Below are 24,731 nucleotides of genomic sequence, written 5' to 3'. Positions count from 1 at the left end.
GATATCTACTAGACCCTTATTCGGACATATTTCTGTAAGTTACAGGTCTACAATTTAAAAAAAAAAAAAAATTTCATGAAAAACAGTGTACCACTTTTGGTATAGAAATCTAGACATCAGTGTAACGCCCAGGTGGTTAAAATACATTTTCTGGCTTTGTTTAGTTTTAGAAAGAAGATATTCCAAAGATGTACAAGAACTCTATGAAACTATGAGGAGATTTGCCAGAGTTTTAGGAGCAGCAAACCATGATCGGTTTATAGAAAGCCATGCATGTAAGTTACAAGCAAACCATTTTTATTACATCATTTTCATTTAATAATTTTGTAGATCATTTTATTCACAGATAATTTGCAAATGCATTCTGTTTATGATTGACTCCAACCCCCCTTCAGTAATAATAATGAAGCTGAACTCCTGTTAAAATAATTGGTTTCACCCCATTACCAGCCATTAGGGCAATTATTTATTTTTTAACTAGCTCAGGGATCCTGCATAACCCACAAAACACAACTATATAGAGTCTTTGATACTGGGGCCTTTTCTGTGGGAGGTTTAAGCTACCGGAGGCAAAGCTATTCATACGTCTCTCCAACAGAGGTCAGGAGCCTGCAGGTGATTAATTGCAATGAATGCTCAAACCTGAAGTCTTTGGAGACTTGTAACATTGTCCTCTCATGTGTATTATAGCTCTATAACCGCAATGTACTGTGGAATAGAAAAAAACGATGTAGTAACTGCTCCACTGCATAATTGTGAACCTTCTTCTTCTCCTATTAAATGACTCCGAAACATTGAGAACAGGTGGTGAGATGGTTCTTACCCTCGTATTAAAAGAAATTATATGTTAGAATATTTCTAATGGTCACCATAAGTGATGCTCATATCTGTTTCTAGTATTCCTATCTGTGTTGTTCATTTGCAGTGGAATTTGAGTTGCGCAGAGAAATCAAAAGACTGCAGGATTACCGAAGAGCAGGAATCAAAACATTTCAAAGTAAGAAGTTCGTCTTTTGTTTAATTTTTTTTCCTTCTGTTTTTTATCACCCCTTAGCCTACAGTCACAAATCATCTTGAGTAATTCTTTACACTCCAGCTCTGTAAAAGCTCATCTTTTCTAAATAATAGTTATACAATTCTACATTGATTGATAACATGTTAGACAGCCAATAAATCTACCTGCCTTCATACAGAAACTGAAGCTACACTACACAAAGCTGATATTGTCCTTGGTTAACATTATGTGATTGTAACAGAATCAATGATGCCCAATAACTGTTGCTCAAAAAAAATCATTGGTGATCATTTTGACTGAATGTTTTAAAAATGATCTTTGTATTGTAAGGCTGCCTAACTGGTGGCAAGCTCTCTGGTCTGTTCTGTAGAGATGAAATGAAGATGAGTGGAAGGCCTGCTGCAACTACAATAGTCCCTGTTAGCAGTTGGTTTTTTAGTTGACCGGCAGGGCAAATTGCTAAGCTGCTTATAGGACACCTCTACTGAACATTTATTTCAGCAATGAAAATCTAATGTCTGTACAGACCTTCAGCAATGATTTCTATGTATCCAGACATTTATGTGAGTAAAAGGAGAGCAAAAGGCACAAATAAAATACAGATTTAAAGCTAACTTTCTTTTGGACCTGCATGGTCTGAGAGCTGGAGAGTGAATTATCACACCTTTTAATATAGCTAAATACCCCTTAAAGCTTCATGGGTTTCTGTAAAAGGTTAAATTGTTTGCTTTAGATCACAAGAAAGAGAGTTTTTTTTTTTCTTTGCTGAGAGAAACTAAAACTTTATCTGCAATTTCATGAAAGTTTGAGAAATGAGTACTCCCCTTTCAGCAGATCTTTTACTTGGATATAATTATTTATCTAAACCTATGCAAATATTGTTGCCTGCTGTGCACCCGACTTTGTGCTCTTCTTTTTGCATTTGTTATTCTTACATAAGTCCAATATAATTGTCTGTTAAAATATGGCTTTTGCTTGACTTTCTTAGATAATTATTATTAGATAAGTGGGAACCAACTGTAATTTTAGCCAAAATTTAATAAGAATCTTTTTTCTTAGGCCAATTAGGGAAAAATATTAGTTGGCAGCAAATGCAGCCACGCTGATGGATTAGCCAGTTATGACCGGTACTGTGTGATGACCATGAACTTGTTTTCATATTTTCAAACAGGTTCAAAAATATACGATCGGTTAAAGAAGTCTCGTGAAGAAGAGCGTTTGAAGAGAACTATGCTTTCTGAAGTTCTACAATATGTTCATGATGGCAATGCCTGTCAACAATGGCTTAAGCGCCAAGCTGCTATGTAGGTTTACATTTGAGATGTGCTTGGCTCTTTTTTGTTTTACTTAAAAATGTTAACATCGCACAAAGACGTATGGCTAAAGTATACATGAAGGTTTATGAATATGAATTTCAACAAAGTCTAGACCATATTTGCTGGGTGGCTTGCCTGGCAGTTTTACCTTCCTGCCTGGATAGCTGGCTGTCCCCACACAGCTATACAGTCCAGGCTCAGATAGGAAATATGTATATACAATGTTTCTTTTGTTTACCCACAGCAGAGCCCTGGTATTCAGGGTGTAGATTTGCTGTATAAGGGCAGGCTCAGCCCTGCAGTGGGAGCCAGCTTCTCAATGTTTGGAGATTTAAAAGCGGTAGCATTGAGCAATTCCGAATTGCTAACTGCCATCTCTCACACTCAGTCTGCCAAGCTTCTGCATGTTGGGATGAACATGGTCTTCTAAAATAGCTCAGTGTGGGATCCTCGGCAGTAGAGGATAAATGGGGACAAGTATCCACATTCAAAACCTCTAGTGCTCTCTGATTGGCTGAGGAAAGGAAAATCCTGGTGACGCTTGAGCGTGGCTGCATTCGTTGGTCAGCACACTCCGCAATCCCTGGGCACTAGAGGATAATTAACCTCTAGTGCTCAGGGATCGCACACAGGAGGATTCTCCTGTAATGATTTCCTGGAACTTCCAATGGGTCCGCAAAATCGGTTTACCGAAATTTCACAGACCCATCGGAAGTTGGAGGGAACTTTCGGGAGAAGGCCGGAGACAGCGTCACTTTTTTGAATGATCCTTTTAGACAAAAAGATAGACCGAATAGTAATGGCCAAGTCTGATCGATCATTGGTGAAAAATAGCAATGGAAAAAATTCGGAGTGTATTATTCTGTCCGATATGATGAGTGCCATAGGGTGGCATATTATATATATATATATATATATATATATATATATATATATATATATATATATATATATATATATATATATACGCCTTGATAACACATAAATGTCATTTGACTGTTAGTGTTTCTGTTGCAGTAAAAAGATAATTGTAATCTGCAGCAAATTTTCTGCAGGTTTTTGCATTAATTGTGTTTTTTTTTTTTTTTTTTTGTGATTTAGAGACTCTGGTTTATATCAAGTCACACCTGTAATTTCAAGTTCAGGTATGAATCTTTTAATGTTCCTTTCGTTAATCATTTACAACTGCCCTATATTTTTATAATTTTAGGATTTAGATTAGATGCACTTTATCACAACTTTTAGTTTCCACATCTTTGTGCTTTCACAGAATTCAAAACAGTACATAAAATGGTATTGTCCTGATTTAATTTATAATATAAAATGCCAGCTGTTTCTACAGTGTCTGTACAGGGTTAAAAATTATAAATTTCTTATAGATAATTATAAAATTATGATTTTGAGCAGACAAATCTCCATCATATGCCTGATTACATTGCTTGTGTAATTTTTTTTTTAAAGTACTTTTTGCTTGACTGTCATGATCCAGTGGTATCCATTGTTTCTGAGTCGCTAAACTTTCATATGAAGCAAGGGCAGTCTAGGTTCCTTTTTGGTTGCTGCATTTTTGATTTGAGCCTTTGGCTCAAAAAAATAACTAAAACCAGTGGCAGCCTGTTATATTTTTCATACAGATGTCCTAAAATTTGGTTTTATGTAAATAGATTTTCATGTCCTGTCCTCAGTGTACTTATTGCTTCTGCCTATATATGACTTTTATATACTTTAGTTTAGTTTATTGACATCAAAGTAGTTTAATGAGGGACAGGAGAAAAGCAGAGTTTTTGGCACAATTATATATTGTATTATATTCAGTAAATAATAATAGTACAGAACATAGTTCAAGATAGGCCACTTCTTGTAGTCTATATATTATCACTTATCACCTTTTATATAGGCCACTTCTTGTCGTCTATATATCTTGAACTATGTTCTATACTATTATTATATACTGAATATAATACAATATAATAATTATGCCAAAAACCCTGCTTTTCTCCTGCCCCTCGTTATACTACTTGATAAGGGTTGGCACATTCTATAGAACTAACACTAAACTGTAACCACCACTCAAACTTCAAATACTCTATTATTGAAATCGAACCCAGTCACTCCAAACTAACATTTTTTAGCCACCAATAGCAGTCCCCATATTTCTTTTATGACAGATGTACTTTACAGAAATTATTATTGTTCTGCTGTGCTTCAGTTTGTGGTGTTCTGTATTGTCAAAATGGATCATTTTACGGTATATTCCACAACAAAAGTGTTTTTCTTTTCACTAATATGAGCTAATATATTTACACCTTTATTATTTGTGTTTTTAAATGGCTTTCAAAAGATTGAACTTAAAGAAGAACTATACTCAAAAATAAAAAAACACACATACCTTCAATCCCACAGGGCAATCTGATCACTCCAGGGGTGACGGGCATCGGGTCCCATGTTGTCTCGTCATCCGTCCTAGGGCCGGCGTTCCGGGCATCGCCATCTTCGTCTTCTCTTTCGGGTTCTTCATCCTACGTCACCCGACCCAGAAGTGGGATTAGGTGACGTAGGATGACATAGGTTTCCCGGGAGGCTCTGTGGTCCCATTCATTCTCGACCGCCTAGGCGCCCGAGAATTAGGGGGCGTGCTGCACTTTTTTATTTTTTTTTTTTATTTTTTTTTTTATTTTTTTTTTAAGGCTGTTGCAACTGAAAAAAATTTAAAAAAACAAGAATTTTTACTTTACATTAAAGGTTTTTTCCACCCTTTTAAGTAAAGTGAAAACTTTGAGTATAGATATGCTTTAACCTTTATCGTTTCCTTTTACTGGACAACTCCCATTATTGTAATATTTTTGTATTCTCTAGGTAGGAGAAGTGCTCCTCCTCTGGACTTGACTGGTCTTCCTGGTACAGAAAAGCTGAATGATAAAGAGAAAGAGGTACAGTGTAGTAATAAAGCCCCAGGCAATGTTAATAATGTCATGGTCGCATTTTCAACTCTCTTCTGAATACAAATGGTGACTATCTACAGCATGAAATCTCTCTCATACCCTTTGTTTTTTTTTTTGTTTTTTTTCCTTGCTTATGTTTTAGTTTTAGTGTATCAAAAGGAAAGTCGCCCGAAATAGTGGTTTCCCCTTACCAAGTATTTGGATTTGCCAACCATTTAGTATTGTAAATTATGAAAAGAGAGAGGGAAAAAGTTTTGCAGTAAAATTATTTTATTTGTTGAAACTTGGTGTAATTACACAAGGAACTTGAACAAATTTTCAACTCAAAATAGGTGTGTAGAAATAAATAAAGCAGAGTGTGAAATGACAGGGTGATCCATTGTATGTGGAAATTGGTATTTACATATTAAGTTTGGCGGTGGCATTCAGTATTATTTGGATACCCTGGCACTAGACATGGCTTACCTAACTTGTTCTTATTGAAGTAAATTGCATTAGGTGAAGGTAGTTTCAAGGCTAGATTTTAGGAATGCAACACAGGCGTATAATGTCCAACTTGTTTCACCTACTGGCTTCCAGCTTCCAGCTGTGGAGCTGATATAGTGGAGAAAATGGGAAGGGTTGAAATAGGCTTGACTAAACGGGTATCTAGCTGTGGAGCTGATATAATGAAGATTAGACAGGTTCAGATCAGCTTAAGTAAACCATGTGGTGAAGGAGTTGTATTTTTCTGAGCTCTGCCGAATATGACTCAAGGCAGCTGAAGAGGGATACCTCAGAAGAGCTCCTTGTTGAAATAGTATAAGGGTGTCCAGATAGCTGGAGAGATTCTCTTGTCTTCTCCCTTCACTGGCTAAATAAACTTTACTTACCTGAGCTAATTTGAACTCTCTCCAATCTTCATTAGAAAAGTATTACTTAATAGGTAATTACTAATTTCCACACAGTGAATCATTTTGGCATTTTACCCTTTGTTTTATGTATACACAAATACCTATTTTAATTTGAACTTTGTATAGTCCCTTGTGTAAATAAAATGCTCAGTTTATTCAAAATAAAGTCATTTTACTGCAAAACTTTTTTTTTTTTGCCTCAAAAATTGCCTCTTCTCTTTTACTTCTCTATTTTGATAATTCACTGTATCATCTTTGTTTCCTTAATAATAATAATAATAATAATAATAATATTAGCTCTTCGATTTTACATTTGGTTTTCATTTGTTGTAAATCGGTGTGTCAAGCTGAAAACATTTGGTTTGTAAATAAAAGGAACTGGTTTAGGTTTTAGTGCTGTCCATGGTTCCCTTCAAGAGTCTCCAATCATTTTTTGTCAAGTAATAAAACAGAAAATCTGAAGTGAGGGTCTGGGCAGAGATAACAATTTCACTAGGATTTTAGTCTTTTCAGACCCCACTAAAAAGTAATTTTTAAGTCTGTTGCTGTTGGAAAATTCCCCCCACTTTCTGTCTAGTGAAATGTCAGCAGCACAGGAAGTTAGGGAAAATTTCCCTGGCATTTTAACACTTACAATGTATTTAGAGCTTTGGGTAGTGGGTAACACCTATGACCAGATTTAGTCGGATTGGAAATCTACTCCTATAACAAATATTAAACAATTTGCAGGCTTCTATTTAAAGAATATCTTTGCATTCCACATTGTCAAGTGTACATTTATATTTATTTTGTTTTCACAGCTCTGTCAGGTAGTGCGGCTGGTCCCAGGAGCTTACTTGGAATATAAAGCGGCACTTGTCAATGAATGCAACAAACAAGGAAGTTTACGACTGGCTCAAGCTCGATCACTTATAAAAATTGACGTCAATAAGACTCGTAAAATTTATGACTTCCTACTTCAAGAAGGATATATTACAAAACCTCAGCCATAACAAAAGGATTGTATCATTCAGAACATTTTGTCCAAATGTATATGTATGAAAAAAAAAATGTAAATGTTACTAATTACGCTTGTGTAAATGTAGATTTGGTTTTGGCCATGTGGGAATACCTTTTAAACAGAAGGCAGGATATACTGCAATGTTTGTAATCATCTCTGATTCTGATAGTTTGATAGAAGTAGCTGTAGTTTCCTCACTGACTTGCCAACTATTAATGTTAAAATTATTCTCAAGACTTGGTATATTATAAAACACTTAGTGGAAATATAATTTCAGGATATTACTATTGTTCTCTTTCAGAAGGATGTATATGGACCAGTTCCAGTTCAAGCATCCCTGGGGACATCTGTATTTGGGCTTTTTGCCCAGCTGAGCAGGCCTATGCAGATGTTTATTTGTTTTACTGTACTCCTAAGTTATTAATAGTTCTTTATTTATACACATTGTTACAATAGTTTGATGCCTGTTTGTAAATGTCTGTAAACATCAAAGAAAAAATTTTCACAATATTTCCATCAGCATTTGTGACAACCTCATCTTTGTGATTAACGACAAAGTTTGCTACAAGTATGTTGGCTTTTTATTTTGTAAATAATTGGAAATTTACAACAGAAAATTACTCCAGTATTGTAATTGGTTTGTAATAATAAATTATATTTATAAAGTCATAAAATCTAGCCCATGCTTCACACAATGGAATCTTTGAATAGGACCCTACCCTATCAGAGTATAGTCTTAGCTATACTCAATCCACACATGTATGGTTTTCATTTTAACTAGATTCTATATTGTACCAGGAGAGACATATTGGATGAATGGATGGTTCTTTTGCTGCATAAACCACTGATACCAATGCAAAAGTTCCATAAAACATCTAAAAACTATGTAGTCATACTCATAAGTTTACATACCCTAGTTGAATTTGTAAGATAAAACCTGAGTGATCAGGCAAAACACTTTTTATTTAATTTTAATTGGATTTAAATTAAGCTGTAAGACAAAACAAAAAGTAAACTTTTGAGATAGTCCCTGTTCAAAAGTTTACATACCCTTTATACCGTTCCTAATACTGTTTATTGCCCCTTTTAGCAGCAGTCTTTAGGTAGCATACAGTCTTTTGTGATTGTTGTGGATGATGCCCTTGATTTGTTTTTGTTTTTTTCTGGTGGTAAACAACACACAATTAATTATTGGAGTCTGCTAAAGGCCCCCCAGTGCTAAGGAAGAAATAGAAAAAAAAGTGGAAGTGTTTTAATCATGGGCAATTTCAACTGCCCTGTCATGGACTGGAGTAATGGCACTACAGGAACAGCAAAAAGGGAGGAAATTTGTGAATTTAATACAAGATAATTTTATGGTACAGTTTATAGAAGCCCCAACTGGAAATTATAACTGTGCTGGACCTACTTCTTAGCTCCTAGCTAACAATACAGAGCATATAACAAATGTGCAAATAAAAGAGAATCTGGGTAGAAGTGACCATAATATGATTTCATTTATTGTAAGCTGTAAACAGGAAGCAAAAACAGTAAAGATAAAAACATTAAATTTTAAGAGAGCAAATTTTCCATTATTAAGGACGGCTGTCTTGGTCTGGGAAACAATATTGTTCTCAAAAAACACTGTAATACAAAAGCACACTGAAAAATATATTCCAATGGGTAATAAGTTTGAGGCTAAAATTAAAATCTATGTGGCTCACAGCTGATGTAAAAAATCTATAAGGAACAAGAAAAGGGCATTCCAAAAATATAAAAATAAAGGATAGTTTGAAAACTATAAGGAATATAGCAAAATATGTAAAAAGGAGATATAATGTGCAAAACTTCAAAATGAAAGACAAATTGAAAAGAAAAGTAAGGCAAATCCCCAAAAATGTTTAAAATATATTAGCAAAAACATCAGATCTGACCATGTAGGCCCCTAAAGAATGTCTCTGAGTTGGTAACTGGGGATAAAAAGAAAGGCAGATTGACAACACTTTTTTTTTAGCTCAGTGTACACAAAGGAAATTGGCAGAAGTCCAAATTCATAACAGCAATATCACTGCCCTAAATGAGTCACAATGGCTCAAAATTGTTATGATGGAGAAACAGTTGGGCAAAATTAAAGTTGACAAAGCACCAGGACCTGATGGATTACATCCATGTGTCCTCCAAGAGCTGAGCTTGGTTATTTTAAAGCCATTATTTCTAATTTTTAGAGTCTCTAGTCAGTGGCAAGGAACAGATGGACTGGTGTAAGGCCAATGTGGTTCCTATCTTCAAAAAGGGAACAAAGTCATTACCAGGTAACTACAGACCAGTTAGTTTAACGTCCATAGTTGGAAAGGTCCTAGAGAGTTTGATAAAGAACCACATAGGGTAGTTTCTGCTAGAAAATAATATTATAACTGATAGCATGGCTTCAAGAACGACCAAAGTTGTCAAACAAATTTACTCTCTTTTTTATGAGGAAGTAAACAGGTGGAGAGTGGAATAGCAATTGATATAGTGTACTTCGGATATAGTGGATTTTGCTAAAGCATTTGACACTGTACCCCACTGACAGTTAATATGCAAGTTAGGGTCAATAGGTTTAGAAAAGTTAACCTGTAAATGGATGGCAAACTGGCTTAAAGACCGCATCCAGAGAGTTGTAATTAATGATTCATACTCTGCTAAACTATGAGGAGAGATTAGCTGAACTGAATCTATTCTCCCTTCAGAAGAGGGGAGATGATCACCCTGTATAAATATATAAATAGTTCATATAGAGCACTCTCTTTCTAATTTTTCACTTTGAGATCATTACAAAGAACAAGAGGGCACTCTGTGTCTGGAGGAAAATAGGTTTAAGCTTCGGATAAGGAAGGGATTTTTAACTAAGGTCTGTGAAAATGTGGAATCGGCTCCCTCAGGAAGTAGTTTCAGGAACTACTATAGAAAAAGCTGGATGTTTTTCTAGAAGCACAGAATATAACTGGGTATTAAGGATTTAAAGTAAAGATAACAGAGACTGTTGATCCAGGTAACATCCGATTGCCTCTTGGAATCAGGAAAGAATTTCTTTCCCCTGTTGAAGCAAATTGCACCGGGGTTTTTTTTGCCATCCTCTGGACCAACTATGTCTTATAGGGTTTTATATCTGGAATATGTTTACTTCCCTAGTGGTTGAACCTGATGGACTCTGGATTGATACTACAAAAGACAACTTGCATTTGCACTTTCATCTTGCCATTCAAAATTCCCTGTGTTGCTGTAGCTCACACACCGCCAAAACATCAGGGATCCTTACAGTGTTCCTAATGTATTATTTGTCAAAAGACTTTTTGTGTCCTTTCTATTTATAGTTGTAACCATAAAGTTTAATTTTGGTCTCATCACTCCAAAGGACCTTGTTCCAGATGTTGTGGGGATGTTTTGAGATGTTTGGTAAATTGTAAATGGTCTATTTCATAGTATTGGCACAGTAAATAATTTTTTTTCTTGCAATTTGACTGTGCAACTTTTTGTTCAAGTACCCCCTTATTGTGCATGTTAAAGCAGCAGCACTACTTGTTAACAAAAAAGCCTAAAGTGGCCTGTAAAAGTGGTTTTTCTGTGCATCACAACAAATTTTGTAGGTAATTGTGGCTTGAGTCTTTGTCGTTTTACCTGACCATTTCTTGGTAATAAACATAACCCTAACTTGGCTTTTTTTTTTTTTTTTTTTTAACAATGTTTGAACACTAGGGATTGGGATCAAAACAATGGATTTTTCCTTTTCCTGATTTGTATTATACTGCAACCATTTCTCACAGGTCCCTTAACCGTTCTTTTGCTTTCCCTGTGACTAAGTCAGTGCAGTTCTGGAATAATTTATATTGACTAAATAAAGAGACAATAGAATTGCTGATCTGGAAACTCTCTTAATTACCCATAATCGGATCCTATGTGTGTCAATTTGTGTGTACATTAATGGCCCCAATATTCAAAGGAATAGGCACAACTGCCGAGGAAAAAGTGATCTAAACCAGTGTTTTTCAACCATTTGTGAGCCACGGCACATTTTTTACATTAAAAAAATCCTGCGGCACACCACAAATCAAAAGTGTTACAAAATTACACTTTGTAGCTAATTCTCGTCTCTAAAAATAAACAAGGCGCTTGAGCTACCTACTGCCACCCACTGACATGGAAGAGTATTACATTACTCTGCCAGTCACTACAGCACAGGCACTCGACAATGGTAATTGGATAATTTCCCACGGTACACCTGAAGATCTCTCACGGCACACTAGTGTGCCACGGAACAGTGGTTGAAAATCACTGATCTAAACTATCCTTAGAGGACCTAATTTTTTTTCTTTCTTTTACTCCCTGACATGTGCTGCATTTTTATTGTATTTTCTTCAGTTTGACACTTTAAGTCCTTTTAAACAGATAGATGTCATTTGAGCCCTAATTAAGTGCCATTTTCTGGCCCCCAAAACTAGTTCGACTGAACAGATATTGTAATAATCACTATACTGATTCTGTTCTATCAGACTATTTCAGATTGCATATTCAATACAGGGACTGCAATACACTGTTTGGCCACTGTTGTTTTGGCGCTGTTCTGCAGAAACAGCTGTTAGGTCTGCTTGCTTCACTAATTACCTCTACACGTTGATACGTCCCTGCTGCCTGCTCCCTGGAACTGTGCCAGATGTCTGCAGTGCTGCGAGAGGAAGACTGGTCTGTGTGTAAAGGTATATTTAAAAAAAAAAAAAAAAAAAGTCGGATTTTCTAAAATCCGGCGCACCTTAGGTCCAGAGGTTGCCGGATTTTTGATAGTCAACCTGTATTATTATTATTATTATTATTATTATTAAACAGGATTTATATAGCGCCAACATATTACGCAGCGCTGTACATGTATAGGATTTTATGCTCCTGTATTTATTTCATTTCCTCAGCCAATATCTCTTTTCTTCCTGTTTTCCCTAACTTCTTTTATCTTTTTAAACTTATTCAACCTATTTTTTACTTTTACTTTTTTTATCTTTCATTTTGCTTTATTTTGCTTTAATGTATACCTTTCTTCCATTTTTCATTCTTAACCTCTTCTCTTTCATTCCATTCCTACTATCTCTTCCTTATTTTCTCAACCCTTTGTACTATTTCTACCTCTAATATAGATAGTATATACAGTTAGGTCCATAAATATTTGGACAGAGACAGCTTTTTCCAATTTTGGTTCTGTACATTTCCACAATTAATTTTAAATGAAACAACTCAGATGCAGTTGAACTGCAGACTTTCAGTTTCATTTACTGGGTTGAACAAAAAGATTGCATAAAAATGTGAGGAACTAAAGCCTTTTTTTAACACAATCAAAAGTAATTGGACAATTGACTCAAAGGCTTCATGGGCTGGTGTGGGCAATTCCTTCATTATGTCATTACCAATTAAGCAGATAAACGGTCTGGAGTTGATTTGGGTGCTTGTATATAGATGATTTTGCTGTGAACAAACATGCGGTCAAAGGAGCTCTCCATGCAGGTGAAACAAGCCATCCTTAAGCTGCAAAAGCAGAAAAAACCTATCCGAGAAATTGCTACAATATTAGGAGGGGCAAAATCTATCAGTTTGGTACATCATGAAAAAGAAACAAAGCACTGGTGAACTCAGCAACCCAAAAGACCTAGACGTCCACAGAGGACAACAGTGGTAGATGATCACCAAATCATTTCCTTGGTAAAGAAAAACCCCTTCACAACAGCCAACCAAGTGAACAACACTGTCCAGGAAGTAGGCGTATCGATATCCAAGTCTACCATAAAGAGAAGACTGCATGAAAGTAAATACAGAGGATGCACTGCAAGGTGCAAGCCAATCATAAGCCTCAAGAGTAGAAAGGCTAGATTGGACTCAAAAACATCTAAAAAAGCCAGCACACTTCTAGAAAAACATTTTTTCGACAGATGAAACCAAGATTAACCTTTACCAGGAACCAGGTGGCAAGAAAAAAAGTAGGGAGAAGACGTGGAACAGCTCATGATCCAAAGCATACCACATCATCTGTAAAACATGGCGGAGGCAGTGTGATGGCTTGGGCATGCATGGCTGCCAGTGGCACTGGGACACTAGTGTTTATCGATGATGTGACACAGGACAGAAGCAACCGATTGAATTCTGAGGTATTAAGAGATATACTGTCTGCTCAAATCCAGCTAAATGCAGTCAAATTGATTGAGAGGCATTTCATGATACAGATAGACAATGACCCAAAACATACAGCCAAAGCAACCCAGGAGTTTATTAAAGCAAAGAAGTGGAATATTCTTGAATTCCCAGGTCACTCACCTAATCTGAACCCAATTGAGCATGCATTTCATTTGTTGAAGACTAAATTTCAGGTAGAAAGGCCCACAAACAAACAGTAACTGAAAGCTGCTGCAGTAAAGGCCTGGCAGAGCATTAAAAATGAGGAAACCCAGCATCTGGTAAAGTCCATGCGTTCAAGACTACAGGCTGTCATTGCCAGCAAAGGGTTTTCAGCCAAGTATTAGAAATGAACATTTTATTTTCAGCGTTTTAATTTGTCCAATTACTTTTGAGCCCCTGAAATGAAGTGATTGTGTTAAAAAATTAGGCTTTAGTTCCTCACATTTTTATGCAATCTTTTTGTGCAACCCACTGAATTAAAGCTGAAAATCTGCAGTTGAACTGCATTTGCGTTTTCATTTAAAATGAATTGGGGTAACGTACAGAACCAAAACTAAAAAAAAAGTTGTCTCCGTCCAAATATTTATGGACCTAAACTGTATCTATTCGCCCCACTCTCCTTTCATTTTCTTTGTGTCTGTATGTATAGTCTGTTTTTTATTTCCTCTTGTCATTCATGCATTCATGGAAAAGAGTAGATGCCTTTATTTACACCACTCTCTCGCCTATTTTTTTCCCACCCTCCATCACTTTTTTTCCTTTGCATCCAGCCACCTCTTGCTTTCCATTGGTGTGATGATTAACACTCTTTGGTATTCCCCTTCCTATTGTGTGATACTTCCCCTACCTCCTGGAATATAAGCTCTTCGGGCAGGGTCCTCTCCTCCTCATGTATCACTGTCTGTATCTGTCTGTCGTTTGCAACCCCTATTCAATATACATAGTTACATAGTAGGTTAGGTTGAGAAAAGACATAAGTCCATCATAATCATAATAAATATATCTACAGAGCTGCATAATATTTTTGGCGCTTTAATATTCTTGTATAATAAAATTAATAATTTTCCTCAACATTGTAGGAATTAGGAATTTTGGTTATACTTTTATTTAGCTTGCAAAATTGCAGATTATCAATTATTAATAAACAGCATTTATATAACACTAACATATTATGTAGCACTTCTACCTATTTTAATTGTCTGGTCCAATTTTTCCATCTTTCTCCAGTTGCTTTTACAGTTGGCCTTTGTTGAGAACTCTGAGAACTCTGTGTGATTGATTTTGCACGTGATTTGGGACTATCGAAGAAGGCTTCAGAACTCCTAGCATCAAGACTGCGTGAGAAAAGCTTACTTGAAAAAGGAACAAAGGTATCATACTTTTGAACCAGAGAAAATGAATTTCTGCAGTAATTTACCACTGACAGTGGCTTTGTGTATTGTCATAACATACCTGGTTTAATGAAGGAATTGTGAATTCCAATCTCTAACTCAACTGAATGGCCACTATTTATCAATAGCTCAAAGCGGAGCTTAAAGTGTGTCGTCCTTCACAATGGCAATATATTTGGGTCAATCCCAATTGGCCATTCAGTTTCTCTTTGTGAAGAATTTGCAGACATAAAGAGTCATTGAGTTGTTGCAATATCACCAACACAATTGGGTCATCTGTGTTGACCTTAAAATGGTATGCTTCCTTCTTGGTCAGCAACGTGGATACACCAAGTATCCCTGGTATCTGTGCATGTGGGAAAACAGAAATAGTGAGAGGCATTGGGTGGAAAGAAATTGCCCTCCAAGATCTGCCCTAAAACCAGGTGATCCAAACATTTTACATGAGCCACTTGTTGATAGAAAGAATATTATATTCCCGCCTCTGCACATAAAACTGGGTTGGATGAAACAGTTCGTTAAAGCTATGCCAACTAAATGAGACTGTTTCAAGTGCCCTATTTTGGCATTTCCAAGCCTGTCATTTGAAAAAAATAAAGGCTGGTGTGTTTGATGGTCCACAGATTCAGCAGCTCATTAAAGATGGACATTTCATCAGGACAATGTCAGAAGTTGAAATAAATGCTTGGTTATCATTTAAAGCCATTGTGAAGGACTTTCTTGGAAACACACGAGCAAATAATTACACAAAAATTGTCCAGAAACTCTTGGAGAGCTACAAAATCCTTGGTTGCAATATGAGCATCAAGGTGCATTTTCTGCATAGCCATCTTTCTATTTTCCCATAAAACCTTGGTGCAGTCAGTGATGAGCAAGATGAAGGATTCCACGAAGATTTGAAGGTCATGGAAGGACAGTATCAGGGTAGATAGGATGTACATATGATAGCTGATAGCTGTAAAATTTGTATGTTTTTTGACAAAAATGGAGGCTACTCTGTATTGTAAAATCTGGATGTGATAGAAAAAAACTGGGGTCATTTCTGGATTCATCACCCAAAAATTAGTAAAAAACAAGTGGAAGATCTAACTCAAAAAATGTGTTCCCCTGTGTTATGAAAGCATTTTATAAAACGATTAGCAACAAACGAAAAGTTGCAGTATATTGTGATATGTCAGGAATGTATTCAGGGAGAGTTGTGAAGTTAGTAAAAGGTTTACATTTAAAGGGAATGAGAGAAGAGTGTACAGTAGTGAACAACAGGAATTCTAACGTGCTTGAATAATCTTCCCAATTGCTTAGTCACTTGGTATTTTTTACTGACCCCATAACCATGAAATTGTAATCCTATAAATTCTGAAAAAGCCAAATCAAGTGTGTCAAAATATAGCATTTCTGTTGGTTACTATACTAACATATTTGATCTGAAGCATCCCATTTATCACAAAATGTCCTAGGGAATAGAGGGATCCTCTAAGACCCATCCTTCCACTGGCTGAGCCTAAGACAGAACAAAACCCACGATACTCACCTGTGCCTTTTTGTTGCAGGGAGCCATCATAATTTTCCTTCTGTACTTGATTGGCCAGGCTGGGATGATTTTCACGGTTGAGTTTCACCAATGAATCAGGCAGGAAGGAGTGAATATTGCAGTAGTTACATCAACTGTCCCTTCTGCAATATTGCCCTGCCTGATCATCCATTTTTAAAAGTGGAACTTTAATTCCTCTACTGAAGGTTTATCTGTACTTACAGTGTTGTTTCAGTGGTAATGTTCTTTACATCTACACTATGGGGTTGATACATAATAGAGATTACAGAGTAGAAAACCCGCAAATGAAGGAGCTTTTATCAAAATAATTGATAATTAACAAAATCTGGGTTTTTTAAATTTTATTTCATAAGCTGGCACTGCAAAAAAAATGCAACTAAATTTAATATTATCAATTAAAAGATAAAGGTGAACTCCTAGTTTCTCTTTTCCTTCAAGACCTTTGTAAATAATCACTAGTATTACAAATTAAAAATCAAAAACAAAAAACCCCTTTACTCACCTCAGCCTGTCTCAGATCCACTCTTTGATCATCCATGTCTTCAATTACAGGACATTTCCTATTAACCTCCCGACCGTTAAGCCCGACCTTCGTACGGGCTAAAAAAAGTTGCTCTTTTCGTTAAGCCCGAGATTTTCCATACATTAAAATCCCCACTTACCCAGGTAAGTGGGGATTTTAATGTAGGGAAAATCTCGGTCCCCCTGTGCTCATCCAGCGTCGGGTTCGTGTTCCAGCGTCGTCCTCCGTCGATCGTCGTCCGTCGGTCTCCCTCTCCAGCGTCCGGTGCCTTCTCGTATACCAGCGGGAACAGGTAAGAAGCCGGCCGGCATCTTGTGTTCCGCCGGCCGGCTCCTTACCTGGTCCCGCTGATCATCCAGCGTCGTTCTCTTTCCAGCGCCGGGTGATCTCTGAAACAAGAAGCAGGCCGGCGAAGGAAAAAAACAGCCGGCCGGCTTCTTGTGCGTGCCTGCGCGATGACGTCGGCGCGTGTGCGGGAAATTCAAATTGAAACTCATTCATTCATTTTGTATTGGATTGGATACAGGAGTTTGTATTCAATCCAATACAAGATGAATGAATGAGTTTCAATTAAAAATAAATACAAAGTATGTATTTTGAATTGGATTGGATACAGGAATTTGTATTCAATCCAATACATAATGAGAGTTTGAATTTTGTTCTCATTTTGTATTGGATTGAATACAAAGTCCTATATCCAATCCAATACAAAATAATAGAAAATATATTTATGTGGTTTTGTCTATAGGTATGTGACGGACACTAGGGATGTGTTTTAGAAAAATATATTACTATACATTATACCGAATTATCGCATTTTCAGTATTGGATTGAATACAAACTCCTGTATCCAATCCAATACAAAATAATAGAAAATATATTTATGTGGTTTTGTCTATAGGTATGTGACGTTGGACGGTTGGACACTAGGGAGGTGTTTTAGAAAAATATATTACTATACATTATACCGAATTATCGCATTTTCAGTATTTTTCATTTATTTATGTATTCTTGTTTAAGCTGATTTTTGTGTTTTTCCTTTAACTTTTTTATTAAAAGTAATTTTTTTTTTTTTTACATGATTGTGTGTTTCAAACATTTTTTATATTCATTATATCTACTAGACCCCGATTCGGACATATTTCTGTAAGTTACAGGTCTACAATTTAAAAAAAAAAATTTCATGAAAACCTGTAACACTTTTGGTACAGAAATCTCGACCTCAGTGTAACGCCAAGGTGGTTAACTGTCCAAATCAAGGAGATTTGCAATACAATAATTTAGAAATGCCCCTAGGTAATTTAACTTAGTTATTTAATTTACAGGAGTTGCAAACATCTGGGGGGGGGGCTCTGTTTAGCTAACCCTGATTTAAGAAAATAAGAATAAGAAACTATCGGGAGGTTTAACTTTTCAGCATCCACAAAAAGCCCTGACAGATCAATTTTAGGAATGAATATTCTGCCATTTACACAACACTGAACATAACTGCTTTGCTTTCAGGATCTGTGTACATGGGCTTTTGTTTTCAGCAAATCTATTCCCCCCTCCTCCCCCTCATATAAAACAGTGAGAATGCCAAAGCAGTTGATGCAGCTTAGAAAAAGGTCAGAAGCATGTTTGAAAAGAATTTAGAAAGATCACAGCAGCATCTTAAACTGATCTAGTTAGATGTTACCTAGCTGGCGAACCTGCACCATAACCCACTGCAGTCCAGCGCGTGCAGTTTATTCTCTCATGATAGTGCAATTTGCAACAGCAAAAAAAGATCAAGCATTTAGCTGTTGGTCCTCTGCTCTGAAGCTTGCAGCATTCCCAGTTTCCCTTTAGCATTGAATATGTTTGTCTTAACATACCTAGCATATACAGCACATTGAAGCTGTATGCTGCCAACACGTTTTAGAGTATGTGCTGCTGCCAATGAGCAGATTAGTTCCTGTTTACGATTCTGCCCTGCCATTGGCTACTCATCCTTTATATATCTTCCCAACTGCCATGCACTAGTTGCCTGTTGTATCATTTAGTGTGTCTTACCAGCTAGTGGTTTGTCTTTCTGGTTGAATTACCTGTTACTTACTGTTACTGGCTTGTTTCCTATCCCTATGATTGTATGCTGTCTGTACTTACCTTTGCCTCTGACCCTGACTCTTTGTGCTTTTGTTTACTATTGGATACTTTGTTTGGTAGGCTGATTACCTGTGTATGACATTTTTTCTTGACTTACCTCTGATGGACTCTCCTGCACTGTGTTATCTGCGGATCACCTGGTTACTGACACTGGACTATGTGTGTCACAGATCCCTGCAGGTCCAGGGGATCTGTTACTCATTCAGTGTCACCCACCTTACACTCCTCCACTGCCAGCACCAACCCTGCTAAGGCATCATCTCTACAGCTCACTTTCTGGTCCAGGTCATGTGATTTCCAGTCAGCCGCTTCACCACCTCAGAAGACTAGAGTGTTTCGCAGACACGCTCCCCCTGCTGATAGAGACTAGACAACCTCTAGTCTCCTGGACCTCCTCTGGTGGTAGGATAGGATGAAGCAGGTCACATGGCTCCACTCATCACAGGTCTTGCCCTTAAAAGGAAGTGAAGGTCAACAGGAAGTTGCCTGAACAAGGAGTTCCTTTGGCTCTGCTTCCAGGTTCCTGTTTGTTTATTCTCTTGCTCCTGATTCTTTGTGTACTGACCTCAGCTTGACCCCGACAGTGCAACATCCTGACCTCTAGAGGCTCTGGTGAAGACCGGGCAGCTGCTTAGACTCTACGCCCTGTGCACGTCTCTACCAACTAAGCTGGTGACACAGAGGGTCCACTGTCCTGCCCTGCAGTACCATGACAATATGACTTCCCATCGTGTCCCTTATCCTGCTCTTGTGGGTTCCTGGTCCTCCGTTAGTCCTTCCCTAGATGTCATCATTTATGAACAGATATCCTGGGGCCAACCTTGTGCTGGGAGGGTGCAACTATCCCCCTGAAGCTGAGTGGGGGTCTGCTATAGGTGAAGTGTGTGGAGTTAGATTGTGGGACTGGCATCTGGTGATCGCTGGCACTGAACCAGGGTGTTACAGATCTCCAGTGCAAACAGAGCACACCTTTGTGTACGCTTGTACCTACCTATACAAACCCCAAAGCTAGAATCCACGAACCATTAGTCAGACTGCTTACCAGATGTTATAGCATTTTCATGACATTTTTGTGAGCTAGACTTTACAATTGCAGGTTTTATCTTGAAAATCAAATTAATAAGAAAATAGTAAATAATTTACTAGACACCTAAGATCCACTTGCTATCTACTGGCATTCTTATGAATAAGGCTGATTGAGTTTGCACAAGCAGTTAAGCTACGTACACACTTCCAATTATTATCGTTGGAAAACGAACGACGAACGTTCATGCACGATATATACGACCGATCGTATAGCACCGATCCTGCACATAGAGTTAACGACACGATCGTTCGTAGATATTGTACACACAATAGATACGATCGTTTAAGCGATAGAGGAACTATGTGCACGACAGGAAAGTGAACGGACGTTCGTTCATCACGCATGCTCTGAACATGGACGATCAACGAACGACCGTACACACGAACGATGTTCAACGATCGTCGTCCAATCCGATCCGTCGGTCCGGTCGTTCGTTTCCAGCGACTTTCCTCGTTCGTCGGCGTCGTTGGTTACTTTTTTACGAACGATTTTTTGCCCAATCGATCGTTCGTCGTTCGATTGGAACGATAAAAATTGGAAGTGTGTACGCACCTTTAGTGTCAGTTAATTTCTATACAATGGTGCAATGACTGTAAGATAAACTACCTGACTGCAAGCATAATGCCCTTACCTTGAGCAGGTTAAATCTGTGAAGAACAAATTTGTTTTGATGCTAGTAGGATTTGGTGAAGAGACTTGGCATATTGCTGAGGTCATAAACCATCCGATAATAAATGTAGATGAGCCCCATGGAAGCTTTTAATGCACATGCATGGTAAGATTTTAATAAAACCTGAACCAGATATTTGCTTCTTAGTAGATTCTTTTTTTTTTGAACATCCACCTGAGCATAGCCTAAGTGTTTTTCCCAGTTACCCTTCCATTTTAATGTCTGTATACTGTTGTTTGCTCTAAATGAAAATTGTTAAATAAGGAATGTTAAAAAAAAAACTCAGCATTATAATTAGTGGGTGCACAAAGGAAGCTTACATGATGTTTATGCAGCATTTTCCCTTCCTGTCCGGCTGGTAGTCTTTAGACAGCAACTCAGTCCAAGATTGGTGCAGAGAAATCTTGGTAATTGCTGAGTAAGCTCTGAGTAGCTGAGATATATACATTTGTATTTTTTCCTAATATTGTATCCATATTGTATATTGTATTTTTTCTTTGGAACCTCTGAATAGTACTGACAGGCTGCAGGGTCACTGAATGTTTGCTAAAGGTTAGATATTTAACACTTAGTTGCCCACATCAGTGCCCTGGTGTACCAGGGTGGGAATTTGCTGTACAAGAGGGGGCGGAGCTAGGGACCAAGCAAGATGGCATCTTAATCCCAGATCTCCGTGTACTGGTTTGTGATAAAAGCGAATAACAAACAATCTTGCACTCTTCTTCTATCTACCGTACTCTGGACGATCTCCTGATCCTCAAAATGCCAAAACGGACCAAATAACGACCAAAGGTAATACCTGATTTCTTCGTACCTACGCAGCCTTCTACTAACCACAATGGATCAGATCCGCATTCTCCCACCTCACAGATCAGAGGATCGTCACCATCTGGCTCAATTTCTTCTAATTCTACATCTACAACCTTAACTACATTTGTAAATATATATACCCCAAATTCTGGACAAAAAAGATTTTTGGATAACATTTTTAAGAAGATATGACAAATACAGCAAGGTCACCTACTAATAGGAGGAGACTTTAATATGATTGTGGATCCAAAATTGGATACTGCTCCTTTTCCACTTCATATTTTACACAACTATGATTTATATGATATTTAGAGATGCCAACATTGATTCAAAAGAAATTTTACTTTTTATTCACACCACATACATCGTATTCTAGTATTGATATGTTTCTTACAGACAAAGTAACATTGCAAGCTATATGCTCATCTAACATATATAATATATATCACATGGTCTGACCATGCTCCAAATGATGTTAGATTCCAAAATTACTCCAAACTTACACCCATGGCGACTAAATTCATACATGCTGCATCATCCAAAATTTGATCAACAGATCACTGAAGCTTTGCAATCTTGTTTTGTATTTATTGATGTTGGGGATATTGATTGTTACTTTCACTGGAATGCTCATAAAGCATTCATGAGAGGGGTCTTGTCAAAAATTGGATCACATGTGAAAAAACAGGACGATGCAGATTGATCAATTAGTACACAAAATCAAATGAAGATCAAAACAAAAAAAGTCCTTCACTGAAAGTGACTGAATCTTTAGCAGATACATGTCATCAGCTAAGAACAGTCTTACTGTAAAAATATGTATATTATTTGAAAAAAACAAAGCCAAGCATTATGTCCTCAACAACAAAGCAGGTGCATATCTTGCTAAGAAACTTTTATTACAAAAGTACACATCTAATTGATCCCAATTCGGGACAACACAAATCTAATTCTTTTGATATAGCAAATATTTTTCAAAATTACTATGGATCTTTTTATGATCTTCAAAATGACCCAAACACTCCAGAACCATCCTCGTGCCAAATTAAATTTTTTCTTAATCCTTTGAAACTCCCAACATTAACTGAATATCAACTGTCTTCAATCTCAAAACCAATCTCTCTCCTTGAAATTCATAAAGCAAATGAGCCACTTCCATCTATTAAATCACCGGGCATTTATGGTTTTACAAATTAATATTATAAACATTACAAAATATTACTAGCCCCTTTTTTTCAGATGGTGTTCAGTCAAGCATCCACTTTAAAACATTTCCCACATGAAATGTTACAAGCATTAATAGTTACACTATGTTACAAGCATTAATAGTTAATAGTTACACTACCCAAGTCAGGCAAGAACCCTACTCCTCAAAACTACAGGCCAATTTTCCTATTAAACTCAGATATAAATATACTCAAAATAATAGATAGATTATTAATAGATAATAAATAGATTATTAACTATATTACCCCTTTTGATCAAAACCGATCAGGTAGAATTTATAAAAGATAGGCTCCAGATGGAAGCAAAAGACTTAAATATTATACATTATGCTGAAACACACAAAATTATCTATTACCATCGTTAGACACCCAGAAAACGTTCTATAGGAATCATTGGAGCTTTGTAAAACAATTCAGATTTTCAGGATGGAGTACTTCTGTGATCATGACATGGCACTTTATTCATCTCCTTCAGCCACGGTCTTCCCTGCAGGAGTCATGTCTAACAAATTTCACATCACAAACGGGACCCGTCAGGGATGCCCATTATCTCCACCTGTTTTTGCTTTTCTTATGGCTCAATCTATTAGAGAAAATAATAATATATCTGGCTTGCATTTAAAGGACCAATCACATAAAATAAGCTTATTCGCTGACAATGTTATCTTCATAGCAGCAGACCCTCTAAATTCACTACACATATACAGAGAACATTGGACCTTACTATAAAATGAGTGCCAGTGAATCACAAATTTTTTGTATTCATATAACAACTAAGGTGAAAACTAAATAACTAATGACATTACCAAATTTCTACCCTTATAACTGGGCTAACAACATACCAGATCTGGGTATTACACTTACCCCCTCTATTTCTGAAATTTTTAATGCAAATTACTGTATAAACCTCATTTAGCAAAAATATCACAAGATATGAGAGCAATAGCTCATTATGAACTATTAACATTGGGATGTATTGCAGCTTTTAAAATGATAACGCTGCCAAAAATATTATGTTTTTAGATCACTTCCAATCCCTTTATCTAAATCATATATACGCTCTCTACAAAAAGTGATTAATAAGTACGTATGTTTGGGATGACAAAAAACCCAGCTGCTCAAATTTGATAATGACTAGAAATTGTAAACTTGGGGGTTTTAGTCTCCCAGATATACAAAACTACTATGCAGTTATTTGTGACCAAATGCAACATTTATGGAATCTTAATGTAGAAAAACGATGGGTACTAATGGAATCAAACCTACTTTTGCTTGCTCCTAATTTCTGCTCATTTAAAAGAGCAGTCAAAACCTATTTTTTTAAACTTGCCTACCCATCTTCCTCTGCCTTTTGAAACCATCACTACTTCCCACCACTACATATCTCCCATCCTTTTGTGTTAAATTCCCCCACCTACTAGATTGTAAGCTCTTTGGGTAAGGGTCCTCTCCCCCTGTATCACTGTCTGTATTAGTCTGTCATTTGGAACCCCTATTTAATGTACAGCGCTGCGTAAAATGTTGGCGCTATATATAAATCCTGTTTATTAACCTCCCTATCGGTTCATTTCTTTCCGGTTTTTTATGTCTAAAAGCGGTACATTGTTTTTCATGAAAATTTATTTTACAGTATAATATAATATTATGAGTTTAATAAAGTTTGAAACACAAATCTATATATTTAAAAAAAAAGTAATTAAAAAAAAAATATATACACATTATACTCATGCTATTATATATACTGTAAAATAAATGTTCTTGAAAACAATGTACTGCTTTTACACATAAAAATCCAATGTATTGCATTCAATACACTTTTTTTGTATTGAATGCAATACAAATGGATTTTGAATTACACGCACCGACATCACTGGGAACTCCCCCGGTGACTCATCGGATGCAGAAGCAGGAAGAAGAAAGAAGACGGAGATTGCGGCGCTGGACGGCGCGGGACCCCGGCAGGTCAGGTAAGTGTTCTATTTACTAACCTTCCCTAGGTGTTCCAACC

The 24,731-nt window shown here is 36.8% G+C and overlaps 1 protein-coding gene across 3 annotated transcripts in view; it reads left to right on the top strand.

Moving 5' to 3' along the window:
- TADA2A (transcriptional adaptor 2A) overlaps nt 1-7,840 on the top strand; it is a 25,409-nt gene extending 17,569 nt beyond the window's left edge. For all 3 annotated transcript variants that reach the window (XM_072422411.1, XM_072422429.1, XM_072422420.1), the window contains exons 10-15: nt 165-275; nt 926-997; nt 2,187-2,319; nt 3,433-3,476; nt 5,188-5,261; nt 6,967-7,840. In XM_072422411.1, coding sequence (XP_072278512.1) covers nt 165-275; nt 926-997; nt 2,187-2,319; nt 3,433-3,476; nt 5,188-5,261; nt 6,967-7,158 — 626 coding nt within the window. In that variant the 3' untranslated portion in view covers nt 7,159-7,840. The remainder of the gene's footprint in view (nt 1-164; nt 276-925; nt 998-2,186; nt 2,320-3,432; nt 3,477-5,187; nt 5,262-6,966) is intronic.
- Nucleotides 7,841-24,731: the final 16,891 nt, after the last annotated feature.

The sequence above is a fragment of the Pyxicephalus adspersus genome, chromosome 1, assembly GCF_032062135.1.
Source record: "Pyxicephalus adspersus chromosome 1, UCB_Pads_2.0, whole genome shotgun sequence".
In the NCBI taxonomy this organism is placed as follows: Eukaryota; Metazoa; Chordata; class Amphibia; order Anura; family Pyxicephalidae; genus Pyxicephalus; species Pyxicephalus adspersus.
This window is presented reverse-complemented; position numbering and strand designations above follow the sequence as displayed.